General features: G+C 37.7%; 1 protein-coding gene across 1 annotated transcript in view; it reads left to right on the top strand.

Annotated features, from left to right (window-relative positions):
• Nucleotides 1-15,479, top strand: part of INPP4B (inositol polyphosphate-4-phosphatase type II B) — a 599,434-nt gene that overhangs the window by 355,445 nt on the left and 228,510 nt on the right. Inside the window, exons 7-8 of the mRNA XM_058550121.1 lie at nt 2,663-2,713; nt 12,463-12,542. Of these exons, the coding sequence (XP_058406104.1) occupies nt 2,663-2,713; nt 12,463-12,542 (131 nt within the window). The remainder of the gene's footprint in view (nt 1-2,662; nt 2,714-12,462; nt 12,543-15,479) is intronic.

Genomic DNA, 15,479 nt, shown 5'->3' with positions numbered 1-15,479 from the left:
AGCCTCTCCTGATAGTCACAGGCTAGACTAGTTACTCCTCACTCTGAATGCCCACAGAAAAATGCTCACATTTCCATTATAGCACTTATTAATTATACTGGATTATTCATACATTTGTTTCACTCACTAGACTCTGAAGTCCCAAAGAGAAGGAATGGGACCTTATTCACTGGCAAATCCAGTGCTTGCCGCCAGGTTTGTGTTCACTGTAATAAGGGATATGTATTACACAAGAAAGGCATCGTTGATGTGTAACCTCCATATCACAACATCAGTAGCGTTGACCTTAAATATAAAAATTATAGAACTATAAATGTTTAATGATTTAAACAAATGTTTTATATGAAAATCTGGCTTTATAAAATTTAAAATTGGTTTATAAAAGTTTTTCAGTTCCTCTGAATCAGGAGCTCTGCTAGTGATTTAAACATGCTTCAATTTATGAAAATGTGACACACATGTACTTTTCAAAAATACTTATATTCTGTAAAGTAAAATTCATTCTCTCTCTCCTTCACACACACATACACATTGAATATGGCAAACTAGTCTGTAATATCATTAGATTTTTTTCATAGTATACAACTTTGGGTTAAGAATCTTTTTTTCTCTGTAGTTTATTGATATTTATAAGGAATAAATGCTCTACTGATAAAATCAATATTAGGAGTTTAATGACCGTGCTGCATGCATTGTTAGTCTTATTCTACCTTTGTCCAACATTATATCACATAGTATATATATACACTTTATGCAGTCGTATATATATTGACCCTCACCAATTTCTGGTTCTTTCACTTTATTTCTAAATTCAAGCATATCCCTAGGGTAATGTTATTTGGACGTCAAATATTTTCTTAAAATGATATATAAATACACACATATATGTATGTGTGTATGGGTTGCGTGTATGAATATTTTTTTACTATATTTATAGTCTGTTCTACTATATATATGTGTATATATATAATACACACACACTGTGTGTATAGTCCGTGTGTGTGTGTGTAGAGAGAGAGAGCGCATATATATATATACACACTCTGGGGTCCATTACAGCCCACTGTTAATATATAGTTTCCTTATCCTTTGAGGCTGGCTAATGATTTCCAGATAATGACACTGAGTGGTGCATCTGGACATGCTGTACCACGGAACGTTAATGCAGCTACCAAGCTACAAAAGCTCTTCGCCGGTGGGTGAGCGCTCTGTCATGAAATCCTGAGTTGAGTGTGTTCTGCAAATTGTGTTGTTTACTCTGTTGGGATCTCTCCTGTCATTTATTTCGTGCTCTGGTGAACAATTTTGAGTCGTAATGACTGATAAATTGTCTAAGCGATGGTGCTGGATCTGTCATAAAGAAACGAAGAAAGAGCATTAAGCTGGAAGTTAAAATGTGCTGTTTTACCATGGCTTGAGGCTTTTCTCAAAGGAATGGAAACCATGTTAAAGATGAGCAGGCCTTTAGGAGCTGGTTCCAGTCTTTCTTGACGTAATGAGGGGTATTATAAGCATCTGTTCCACGTGGAAGAATTGACCTGGTGTGGTTGGGTACAGCAAGACTTAAAGGATTTGAAGAGAAGTGTGATTGGCAGTGCTGCCCCTCCAAAGAGATTTTGTTAAAATGACCCTCTAAAATGTGGATCCATTACATGTTCCTGGGTTCCTCTCTCGCATCCATCCCCCAGCCCTCTGCTCTCCAGTTAAACAGAGTGCTAGTATATTGCTCTGTGTCTATTTAACTTGTTTATCTCATCTTTACTTCAAATTAAGATATACTAAATTTAGGTTTTATGTTTTTTCATGCTTTTACTAGCTTTTTCTTAAGTGGGAAAGATAATCATGATTTCTTTTCATTGGAAACATTTTTTCTTAAATATGAAAACCATAGACCCAGTAGCCGTACATTAGAATCAATATCCGGAGGCAGGAAAAAGCACTAACAGTTTGAAAAGGTCCCCAGGTAATTCAAATGTACAGCAGGATTGGGGATTGCTGCTCAGTAGAAGATAGATATATCTACTTATCTCAAGAGTTGATATTTCACTTGGAATGCTTTTCAAACATATGAAATCTTCCCCAGATGCCTGGTTATTTTACACTGTTTTCCTCTCCCCCAGTTGAGAATTAGTTTTCAAACGAATCTAGACAATGGTATCTGACAATTTGCCCCAGAATTCTCAAGTGGGAGGGATATCCTATAAGGACTGTGTATTTTGGTGCTCATTCAGAGAATAAACATTTATTGAGCATGCATGGAGTGATTTCCTCTACACTAACTCTGTCCTTTTCCTTGAATGTTGAGTGAGGGATGCTTTTTGGGGGGATTAAAGGTGATTCACCTAAAGCCCAGATATCTCTGTGTTTGACAAGGTGCCAAATATAGTCCTATTCCCCAATGCAGTTGCTCAAAATCGGGCGGATAATGTGGTGAGGATCCAGGCAGCTCTGTCTACTTAGGAAAATCAGGAAGTTTAGGAACTGTAAAAGGACAGCTTTGTTGCACTGCAGAGGATTTTGCACACAGGTACCTTCAGTAATGATTAACCACGGAGTCTGAATTGATGCCAGATGAAGGAAAATGAAACCCAGCACCTGTGTGAAGCTTCTGTCCTGGTTTCTACTCCAAAGTCACACAGAAATTGTTTGTTTTTCTCCATAGGTTCGAACCAGTGTCCTACCTGAACATAAGGATCCCCTGCCAGAGGTTGGGGTAAGTGTTTCTTAACGTTTCCAAAAGGCACAGGCATCGCTACCAAGTTAATCATTTAGATATTCTCTGGCCTCTTGCCTGGGAGCTGACAAACGAAATTGAGTTGAATTAACAGGGTGTGACTATGCAAGGAGGCACTGTCACATATTTGCTGAATGGCATGGAATTCATCCCTTTTCTCCTGAAAAGCATCCTCAGATGAATTCATATTTAGTTCAGCTGGCTACAGATGAGCCTAGAAATTGCCCTGCAGGTAGCTGAGATGCGATTTGGAGCCAACATTCCTGGACCAACAGGAGGCTGGGGAAATTGCAGATGTGAGCTCTTGCACTTCAGGAAGGAGGCAGAGAACTAACTAGCCGTAGGACTGTGATGTTTTCTGTTTCCCACCGCTTAAACACTGTAATGCAGGTAAACAGAAGCTGCCACCAATGTGTGGGCCAGTGTTGGAAAATCCTGCTGAGGTTTTCCTGCTGCATCTGAACCGTCGCATCTCCATCCTTCAAAAGTTAGAAGAGCAAGAGGGTAATAGGTGCCTTTTGCTTAGACAAGGCAGGAGTAGGCAGTGGCAGCTCCTGAAAAGATAGCCCAGCAGGCTGAGTGCCCAGGATCTGTGCATTCAGAGAGGAGGAAAAAATCCAAAATAAGTTGGGTCTAAGAGGCCCTGGTGCTGAGCCAAATGAAAGGCCTATTTGAAATTCCCTGAAATCCTACAGGCAATTGACAACATTCTTCCAGTCCCTGTGTGGAGCATTGTGCTAGGTACCATTCATTTCCTCATTGGCAACAGCCGTCACCTGAACCTGCCAAGGGAGCCCTCCAAAAATAAGCCCCAAAGTGTAAGTTGAATCGACTGAGAAGAGTGTCAGCTACCTCTGCGTCTGAGAGTGAAGGAGAAGGAAAAGAGCACCTCCTTCAAACTCAGTCCTCTCCTGCAAGCTTTCATGACACCCTTAACATCTCCTTCGTAAAATGAAAGATCTTTTGAAATCTGTAATTATTAAGTTAATACATTATTTTATCAAGCAGTTCCATTTATTTTTTGATGTTCGAAAAAGGTGAACTGAATTACTTTTTTCTCCTCTAATTGCTCACCCCTCAACTTGTTCTGTGTTAAATCCCCCTTGCTTGAGGCTTTAAGGACATCTTGGCCTAATTGTGTAAATTTCCCAGTTTTTTTCTCTCATTCAAGTTCTTGGGAATACATTTAATTCATTTTAAAACTCGAGTCCTGTGATACTGTGATTTATAATAGAGAATACTTATTTGGTCTTTGTAGTTCTGGCACAGAGCTCCTAAAACCCTTGGAATTTCCTAAGTGTTGAGAGAGATAAAAGTGTCTTTTACTAGGTTAGTGAGGTGACTTTTGGACCTCAAGGATGGGAGCTGGTTGCCAGGAGAACCAGCTATGTGACTGGAGGGTTGGAATTTTCAATCCCCACCCCCCACCTCTGGGAAGAGAAGAGGGGCTGGAGGTTAAATCAGTTGCCAATGGCTGGTGATTTAATCAGTCATTCCTATGTAATGAAACCTCTATAAAAACCCAAAAGGATGAGGTTTAGAGAGGTTTTGGGTTGGTGAACACGTGGAGATCTGGGAGGAGAGCATGGAAGCTCTGCGCCCTTTCCCCTTACTTTGCCCTATTGATCTCTTCCTTTGTCTGTTGATTCATATCTTTTAATATCCTTTGTAATAAATCAGTAATCTGTTAAGTAAACAGGTTTCCTGAGTTCTATGAGCCACTCTAGCAAATTAACTGAAGCCAAGGGGGTGTCCTGGGAACCTCTGATTTATAGCTGCTCAGTCAGAAGCACAAGCAACAACCTGGTCTCATAATTGGCATCTGAAGTGAGGGCCGCCTAATGAGACTGAGCCCTCAACCTGTGGAATCTGATGCTATCTCCCAATAGATGGTGTAAGAATTGTGTTCAACTGTAGGACATTCACCTGGTGTCAGAGAATTGCTTAGATGTGTAGGGGAAAACTGACACACTGGGGACGTGCCCCGTGGCCGACTGGTTCAAGTTCTGCGCACTCCACTTCAGCTGCCCGGATTTGTGGGCATGGATCTACTCCATTCATCAGCCATGCTGTGGAGGCATCCCACATACAAAATAAAGGAAGATTGGCACAGGTGTTAATCTTCCTCAGGGCTAATCTTCCTCACCAAAAGACTAAAAAACCCCTCACACATTGGAATTGGGTGCAAGACCCTTTAATTCTCTTCGTTGATTTTAAATTATTTGTTTTCTATTTTCTCCTCCCACTGTTTCCCACTCCAGGCTATAGACATATCTGCCTCTAGCAACTTGTGGTGGAGGGGGAGCATAGTCTGATTCTCACTAGTGGCCTACCTTTTCCTCCTCTTATTGCTCAGTGCTGTAGCAAGGAGAAAGGAAAGGGGAGATAGAAGTTCCTTCTGTGCTTGCACATGGTGAAGGTGTGATTCCCTTCTGATGGTTTTGGTGCTTCTCAGGCTGATGCTGCCTGTCACAGTTCTCTGTGTGAGTGATGTTGAAATGCTGGCTCCTCTGTGAGCAGAATGTAGGTATTTCTGGAGGCCTTGTAGGCTCCTTCCCACTGCATAATTCCCTACCATGAGGATCTGATTCTGGGTCAACGTTCTCCACTGCCCAGGCTCACCCTACCCTCTCTTGCTGCTGAGATCCACTTTTCCAGCATGTGGCTCTAGCTCAGCTGCCTTCTGTGCTGTCTATTTGACCCATGTAAAACTCACATGTATTTGCCACGCCACATGGAAGAAATGCAGGCTGCACCCTGGTGTCTCCTCTCTCAGCTCAGCCATCTCTATGTTGACCCTTTCTACAAGCCCCAGCAGCATTGGGTACTAGACAGTCGATGATTATGAAAGGAGAGACACTCACTAGTCCCCAATGGAGTGGAGGTAAAGATGGTTGGACACCTCCAAGCTTGACAAATGATTTTTTGGCACCAGACTCCCTTGATTTTAGCTTTGGCTTTGGAGATAGAGGTGTCTTCCTGCAAGTGATTAACAGAGAGATTAGCCTCATTTTCTAAAAAGTATACTTCCCCAAATGCTGACCTTCCCTCTCTTCTAGCACTACCTTTATGTTAACTGAATGTGTCATGGTTAATAGGCCACTTTCTCTAAACTGGCTCTTCATTAAGCATTGTGATGAGGTTGATAGCTCCAACCACTGGAGGTTCTCTGAACTTATAATGTGGTGCATTTAGTACCAAAGACTCAGCTATAATTCCGGGACCAAAAGAAAAACCTCAAGTGACATTCTGTGGCATGCCTATTGTATCCGTTAGGAATGCATTCAGAAACAAGTAACCTGACAGACAGTGGCTTAAAAGTGGCAGGCTTGTTTTTCTCATGTTAGAAAAAGTCTTGGGGAAGTTGTCCAAGACTGTAGCTGCTCAAAAATGACTTCATGCACCCAGGCTCTATCCATCTTCCTGCTCCTCCTTTCTGAGAGTATTGTCTACTCTGACCATTGCACCTCCAGGTATCAAGGCAAAGGCAAAAAGCTCAGATCATCTGATCCTGTTCTATCAATTCTAGAAAACAATAACTTTCCAGGAACTCTCAATTGGTATGCTGCCACTTACATATGACCGAGAAGAGCTGAGTCCCTAGGTAGAAGGGAATCTGGGTACAATTGCCACTTAAACAAAATCAAAGTGCTTTTAGTAATGAAAAATGGGCAGAAAGGGTATTAGGTATTAGTAATATCTCCACACTCCTACTAGCTTTTAAATTCCAGGATAGCAAAGACCCTGTTTATTTTGCTCCCTCTATTAGCACAAGCTTTGTGCCTAGAAATTAGCAAATTATGATATATGTATTGAATGAATTAGGAAGCATACCATGATTTTGGTTTGCCAACCGTCTTATATTTTTTAGAACCACCAAAATAAAAAGGAGGGGAGGTTGTCTAAAAACAAAAATAATATGGTTAAAATCTAGTACATTCTATGTCACGTCAGAACTCAATAAAATGGCAATTATATTACTAAACTAAATCTCAAGCATAATAAGAATGAGACTAAGTAAGAACAAGTCAGCATGCCATGGCTTTCTAACACCCTCAGAGTACATGATATTCTAGATAGAGAAGAATTACCACATCTTGGGCACCAATGAAGTACTACTGGCTAATAAACATCTCATCAATTAACCCTCAAAATATTTCTTTGGACACTGCAAAAAGGGTCTGACAGTTTAATTTCTTGGTCAAGGACATAGAGCTAGTAATGCTTTGCCATCATGTTAGGCCTGTAGCTATTAAGTACTCCAATTTAAAAAATGAGCTGAAATTTTGCATTGTAAATCCTTCAAATATGTTCCATACATTTCTTTGCATTCTTAAGCAGCATCTATTGGATGTGCCCAAACCTTTGTTGATGACTTGAGTCAAGCAGATACCAATCTGTGCTCTGAGAGCTTTTGAAGTATGTTCATAGTAAAGATGTAATTTTATAATATATGACTTTACCCTAAAGTTCTTTTTAATGTTTTCTTTGGACTGTTCATTAACTTTTAATAGATTTCTCCCTCATTCTTTTTTCTTTCTAATGTCTCTTTTCAGTGTGAATGGTTTCCCTTTTCAGTGTGTGTGTTTCTCTTCCTATAGGTGGGAAACCCTGTCACTATATCTGTTAGGATTGACAATGAAGATAAAGTACCTGGGTTATGAAAAAGAGCCTGTCCTATAAGTTATGTGTATGAGATGTTGTGTATCAGCCTCACCTCACGATATCAACTTCGGATCTTTGAAGACCTTTTAAAACCTACGCAGTTCCTGTATATAGTTTCATGAGAATAGGTCAAAGTATTATTGATAGATTCATTTAACCTCTAAACCAGCACTGTCCAATAGAAATATAATGTGTGCCACAAATGCATGCCACGTGTGTAATTTTAAATTTTCTAGTAGTCCTTGCTTTTAAAAAAGCAAAAAGAAACAGGTGAAATTAATATAATTATGTTTTATTTAGCCCCAAATATGCAAAATATTATCATTTCAAAGTGTAATCAATACAGTTATGAATGATATATGTCACACTCCTTTTTCATACCATGTCTTGTAAATCTGTTGTGTGTTTTACACTTAGAACGCATCTCAATTCACAATGGCCACAAACTAGTGCTCAGGATAACACAGCTCTAGAAGTACTTGGGAGAGACATGCAAATTGTAGTGTAAAGGAAACCTATACTCTGAATAAAGGCTTTGTGAAATAAGAGATGGAGGTTTGGCCAGCTCATGGCAATGCGTATGGGGTTGCACATCCTCTGGCTCCTTATGTAGTACTGCACATCCAGGGGACCAGGGAGGTGTGCGATCCTGGTGAGCAGTCTGGAGATCTGTGACTTGCTCCGAGTCCCTGCAGGGGCTGGTAGGATAAACTGTTTATTTGTACACTCCCCGTAGAGAGAGGCCAGGGATCGAGACAGATGCCCTACGTTTTTCCACCCCGCTTGATACCTGTCTCCAGCCAGGTGAGTGATTGAAATCGTGCATCCGGCAGTTTAATGGTCATCTGCTTTGGGTGCTGGCACAAGAATCATCATTGTGAGTGTTTCACTGTCATGAGCAGGCAAGAAAGGTCAGAGACACATGTTGTGCAGGCAGAGAGCCTGTCAGAAGGAAAGAGAACTGCCACCTGTCCTGGAAATGAGGCACAGCGTGATGGGGATGAAAGAATGCTGGACTGAATGGCAAGAGCCTGGGTTCTAACTTGGCCTTCTGCATATTAACTAGTTTTGTGACCATGTGTAAGCCCGTTCCCTCTTTGGGCCCCAGTTTCTTCCTCTACAGTCGGTCAATACCTTATCAAGCCTTAACATGCTTTCATTCCATGTAGACATTTCTTGGGCCCTGATAAACACAGGATCTAATAAAAATTTGAGCTACAAGGAATCATACGTGAACATTAGTTCAATAATCATATTATTGTTGAATTAATGTGTTCAACAATAATAACTGTATAGGTCTATATAACCTTTGTAGTTTTTTTTCACTTTTTATCTAGAATTTCTTCTAATTTATATTTCCCCTGAATCTAATTTTTATTTTTAAACATATATTTCCTCCTTTTATTGCAGGCCTTTCTCATAGACTATTTTTTTTTTTTTAAATACTTTACCTTTTCCAACAAGTATCTAAGGTGGACGTGTGATACTTTTAAGTCATTTGACTTCTGGATGTATTATCTTAATCATTATGCATGCTAATATTTGTGGAATACTTCCTGTTTTCTAAGCAATATACTAAGTGCTTTGTCTGGGATTGCTTTAATTCTCACAACAATAACTATGAGATAGATGCAATTATCATATACAACTTTTTCGCACAGAAATGAAGGCCTAGAGTGTTGGAGTAACTCATCCAAAACCACAGATTTGTAAGAGACAAGATAGAGATACAAGGCCTAACGATGCCCATCAGTGGATGGCCGGCTTGCGGGCTGGGACAAGTGATTTAATTGCCCAGATTTCCATTTTTGGAAAATAACTGATTTAGGACTACATTTCAGATCTTTGAGCTCCAACTCTAGTGAGGCTTTATGTTTTTTGTTTGTCTTTTTTATTTTTCCCCTGATATTAGAGCTCCCAGTGTAAAACCTTTAAGATGAAAATTTTAGAAATGGCACCAAACGAGAGAGAGAAAATATTGTTCCTTGAGTTATATTTGAAACGTAAAAATATTTTTAAAAGATTCTCTTAAATTCTTTCATTATGATTACAATGACAGCAAGGATAAAATAACTTTATGTTATTAGTTTGCATTACCATTGTGTGCTGTTTTCCCTCCATGGGAATTCAGGTTTCAGAAATAGAGAAGACTGTTTTCTCTCTAATTCATTCTTTTACCAGGAGTCCAGTGAATATTCATGTAAATGAATGATGTGTTTTCCAGCTTTGGGCGTGTGGAGGGTCCTAGTTTTATTTGTGTTGGGGTGAAGCAAATACATAAAAATCTGCTAGAAAGTAAACGTATAGGCAATTTCATTGTTGGTGTTGCAATGTGAAACAATTATACATTGTCTTTATATTTGGGGATTTTATTTATGCATTTTATGCAACATGAGGTCCCAGTATACAGTTATTTTTAGAATACGTAAAATCATATTTATACCTGTATAACACCTCCTCTGGTTTGACACGTTTTCATAATGTAATGCTATGATGCAATTACCCAAATTGATTTCTAACAGGTTGTGTTTTTTCTGTAAGCTCTCTCATTATCCTTTGAGATTAACCATGTGATTGACAGTTGTGATGGAAAAGATTGACCCATGGGCATTGTTCTTGGCACACTGCAAGCACTCAGTGCAGCAGTGGGCATACCACACAGCCTCTCTGTTCTGGACACTGGGCTTGGCTCAAAGACGGACGAGCCAAGGTCCTGTGTCCGCAGGAGCTTCTGGTCTGGTGGACAGGAGAGACATCCAAAGGCTTGTGGTCACAGACTCAGACTCTACTTGCAGCTGTGCCTCATGGTGCGTCTGCAGCTCATGTCTGAAAATAGCCATTCCACCTGTCTCTCATTGCTATATTCCAGTCTGGGGCATTTGCTGCTTTTATTGCCAAAAAGACCACAGTAACATTCATGGCATGTGTAGTTTGTTTTATTAATTCTAAAATCATCCATACCTTCAAAATCTCAAAAGGCAAAGAGAAAAAATGATTTGAAATTGTAGGGCATCTTGAAACTTCTAATCAGTTAAGAATTTTCTTTGAATGAAGATAAGGAGTGTGGCATGGAAATTTAAATTAAAAACCCTAATTATCATATAGAGAGTGAGATAGACATCTTATTAAAATACAAAATGCTAAAGTGAAATTCACTACAACATTATACATATACCATCTGCACATTATAAAATTGTTTTGATATTCTACACTTCAGTGAATTACAGTAGTTTATAAATATATGCAGAAAGAACATTTCTTCTAATCTAATAGAATAACTTGAAAGCTTGTGTCTATGCCATTCGTTCATTCATTCATTGTCAGTAAATATTTATCACATGCCTACTATGCGTTAGGCAGTAGGAGTTTATCAGAAAACAAAATAAAGTTCCTGTGGAACTTCATGTCTCAGTTTTTTTGGTGGAGGGACAAAATAAATAATTAAATATATGTTATTTAAGCGCCAATAGAGAAAAATGCCACAGGATAAGGAATAAAGAATAGCAGTGTGTATGTTGAGGAGGGGTGCTCTTTTCTATAGGAATGTTCTAGTAGGTATCTCTGGTGAGGTAACATAAATGCTTTTGTTCAGCTGAATCTCTCCTAGGCTCTCTCTGCCCCTTGCTGAAAAGTCACCCTAAATTTCTGCATACTTGGTTCCTACAGCTCGTGCACTTCCTTTTCTGCCTTAATTCACTCTCATTTCATCACTCGTTGACCTATCATCAGAGCTTGTTTCCAAAAATCCTCTATTTTCACCTAACATCCTTCACCTAATAATTTAGTCTCATATTCTTCTAGCTTTGGTGATTTGGTGTCTAAAGCAGCTCTTTGAATTTCACATTAATTAATTGGGTTTATCATTACTAACATACAGGCATCTCCAAGTTTAGAACTGAGCTGTATTTCAAATGTTTGCCTTTAAGCCTTTTGAAACAATTCCTCTAAGTTAGAGCTTTGAAAAAAGGGAGAAAAATTCTGACCTGAAGCTTTTCTTTCCTACACTCAACAATTGCTCAGTGTAGATGCAGCCCTTTGTGTACGGCATAACTGCACATCTTCCTCTGAAAAGACCCAGTTGGCCTCAGATTACTTAAGTCCAGCCTTTCATTCTAGTGCAGCCTGGCAACAGACTTATGAAGAGAGAATGTTCTGGAAGATGTAGTATTGACTTCTTGTAGAGTATTACAATGTGTTAGGTAGCAATGGCATAGGTAATAATATGGGTTTGATATTTTCATATTTCCTTCTTGACCTTGAGGGAAGAATGAGAAATCCTATTCATGGTATACCATAATATTGTGACTTTCAAATCAGAAGTAGCCAGGAATATTAAAAAGAGATGAAAGATTTTTATTCTGGAAAAGAAAAACCAGTTTAGAGTTTTATTCTTTACATTATGAGTCAAAGAGTATAGAAGGTAGATTTTCATAGATAGCCAACACCCAGTATGATAGGTGAAAAAAGCAATTTTAGGAAATATAACTGAATAAGTACTTTTCTTTTTTGTATGTTAGAATGAAATTGTCCCATGCTAGTATAGAAATAACAAAGGAAACAAATGCTTTTAAACATTGCTGTGATGGGGGAGAAATATAGCATTTCTATTTATAACTTGAACAGAGTCCCACATAAAAATAGCTCCAACTAACAGATTTGCTCATATCTGGAATACAAAGTTGTTGCCGCCAGTGACTTGAGGAATTCTAATAAGAACGACGACGGCATTGGTAAATATTGAAAGTTTATCATCTTTTCTTTTACCTCAGTTTTCATATGGGAACAAAATTAGTTCATGGAAAAGTCCTGGCTTTTGTATTACACATTTTTTTTGTTTTCTAGGCTATTGGTCTCTTTGTTTTTTAAAAAAAGGATTTGCACCCCTCGACCTCAGCCCATGAGGTAGATATATTACTGATGACTATTTCCGTCAGTGAAATATCTGTCAGGCTAATAGATTTAACATTTCGTTCTAAACATTAATTTTGTGTGATTGGTGTGACAGAAAAAATATTAAGAACCTCAGAAATTAATGAAAATTATTCTGTCTCTTTTATTTTCAGCGAAGCTTCCTGGGCTATGCCAGTTTTAAAGTGGGGGAGCTACTGAAATCAAAGGAGCAGCTGCTGGCCCTGAGCCTGAGGTAGGTCTTTTTGTCTGCAGAAATGCTGTTAATAGCCCGTGATATTTACTGATGGCTTATTGGGTGTGAAAGTCACAATTCTTGCAGATGTTTCGAAGTTAACTCTCAAATGGCTTAGGTTCTCCACTGCAACAAGTTTTAGTGAAACAGCAGTTATTCAAGTTCACATTCAAGTTCATGTTTCAAATTGTCAAAGGTTACCAGCCCTTATAGGAAGAAAAAGTATTGCATTATTGTTAAAGTGATGAAATTCTTTGAAAGTAAGAAAGTAAATAGAAACGATGAGCATACTATTAAGTGATTTTTCTGTTACTTATCAAAATGTTACTTTTTAAATCAAGCAGTTTTTTTAGGTTTGAAATATGTTTGTTAGAGGCAACATTGCAGACTTATGATAATAGAGGGAAAGCTGATTATTCTCTTTTTTTAAGCTTACTTTGTTGCTATACTATTAAATATTTAATAATAAATATGCAGACTCATATTGAAATAGACAATAGATCATAGCTAATTTTGAGTATGAGTGCAATTTGTTTTGATATAGAAGATGAGACAACAATCTTTAGAAAGTTGCATAGTGTTTTAATACTAACAAGAGTAATAAATAGAATAAATATTTCTTTTTAAATTCATAATAAATTTAAAACAATAATAGTATGTTGTTTTCTAACTGTATAATAACTTTTAAAATTAAGTATACATGAAGAATACCTGTTGCAATATTCGTATAGTATAAATGAATATAAAAATTGTATAGAACTCTGTAAATCTTAAAATGCTCCTCTTTTGATGAAACGTAGAGACCACTCTCTGGGCAGAAACAATGTCTTAAGTCTCTTTGCCCCCTGCCTCGGCCCCCAAAGACCCACTTGTAACCAACAATTTATTTCATTAAAGATGCTGTGGCTTATGCTGGAATCTGTACTGCTGGCTTTCTCTTTTTCTGATTTTTCCTGATCCTTACATTTTTGCATTTTGACTTAAGAGATAGTAGAAAATAATTTAAAGTAATCCATATTCACACAGAAAAATACGTTTTGGTGGGTTCTAATGAGGCCACCATCTTCTCTCCGGCTCCTTTTAGGCTGTGTCTCTTAAACATCTGTTATTTTTTTGTTGTATTTTACTTGGGAAAACATTTAAAAATCTTTATAGTTTTGTGGTGTTATTCCCAATAAAATTTTGCTGTGGTTATTTTCAATTTGAAGGGTGTAAGGGCCAGCTAAAATGTCTAGCTATCAATGTCACTGACACCCTAGAAAATATCTGTTCCCAACCTAGCATGGTGGTTAGATCTGACCCAAGTGCCTCTGGATTCGTGATAGGAGGTGTCAGACATTGAGCTAACTTAGAACTACTAGTGGGCCACGTGTTTTCTAGATAAGATGCATTCACTTTATTCGTCTTCTTGCTGACTCACAAGCTGCAGTATTGACTATATCATAACTGTCATTAACATCAGCAGCACACTACACAACGTTCAGACACTGCCTGTGAAACAGAAATCAGGGACCAGAAATCCTCAGTGAAATGAAAACTAGTGAACTATACCATACCTTAGAGAGAGGATAGAACAGAAGGGTCAAGTTTAGAATATTACCTTTGGAAGAAGAAAGGAATATAATAATTTCAGATTTAGATGAAATCAATACAAATTTCCACTTTTGATTTTAATACCTCTGCTTACTGAGTATACTCATTTGATTTTGATTGTATAAAAGGAAAACAAGTTCAACGACACACAATTGAATTTTTTAGAAAAAATAATTTTTGAAAACCAATCTTGAAATGGCTAGGTTATTATTTTTTCTGTTTTTGTGCTTTGCCAAATTTGTGGATTTCTCTCCCTACGAACCAGACACATTATAGACTTTTCATAGCCTTTTGATTTCAGTATTTCATGTTTTTTCCTTCAGATGTAATTTATCTTCTTTCCACTGACTCGGTAGTCTCTGAGGTACTGAGTTGGAGGAACATTAGGTCAGGGATAAGAAGCATTTTTCAGATTGTTTGTTTTGTTTTGTTTTTAATTTTCCTTTGCACTGATAATATCTGACTTTTATTCCTTGTATATTCCAGTCATTATTTTGAAAGCAATAGATTTCTCAGATTTTTGTAAAACAAATTCACTGAAATAAGGGTGTATTTCTAGGCACCAGTCTTTGATAGTGAGCTTCCCAAAAATCTGTCTAGTTCTATTTGTGTTCCCTGTCCCTTTGGGTTGTTTCTTACCAGATACTTCAGGTTCCAAGACTCTCAAACTAGTTCCACAGAACACCGTAGTTTAATGTGGCTACTATGTCATAGGTGCTTTGAACTGGAATTTTTGAACCGAATTGAAATTTTTTTCCCCTCAGAAAACTTAAAGGGGCAAGAAGTGTGTGTCTGATTTGTAGATTTAGACTCAAATTTCATGAAATATGATAGAGTGTATTTTTAAAGTTACAGAGTAAAATTTGTTTGCATGTATTGGGAAAACACCTCAAATATAAAGTGGTTTCTACTCATGTAGTTCATCTTCATTTAAATGCGTAATTACTAAATTTCTTTCTAAGTGTTCTAGTATCCCAATTGGACTTGATATCTTTATTTAGTATTAACCTTTTTACTTTTATATTACATTTGCTTTGTTTTGCTAGTTTACATTTGATAGGTCTTGACTTTGTTTAGATCTCAGTTATATTTTCTATTTTGTTCTCTAGTTGATTGCTGTATATTCCAGACTTCTGTAATATAATATAAACAAGCTAGAGTTCTTATATAGAGAATTATAATTGTAGGCATGAAAAACATTGGATAATCTTATAATAATAATAATAAGACACTATGTACTTTGTGCTCTGATAAGTATATTAGAGATGTTGTCTCATTGACCCTTATCAAATTAGCCTTTAATGTTATTATTCTTGCCATTTTATAAATTAAGAAACTGAGGTA

This window comes from Diceros bicornis, chromosome 11, assembly GCF_020826845.1.
Source record: "Diceros bicornis minor isolate mBicDic1 chromosome 11, mDicBic1.mat.cur, whole genome shotgun sequence".
Taxonomy (NCBI): domain Eukaryota; kingdom Metazoa; phylum Chordata; class Mammalia; order Perissodactyla; family Rhinocerotidae; genus Diceros; species Diceros bicornis.
This window is presented reverse-complemented; position numbering and strand designations above follow the sequence as displayed.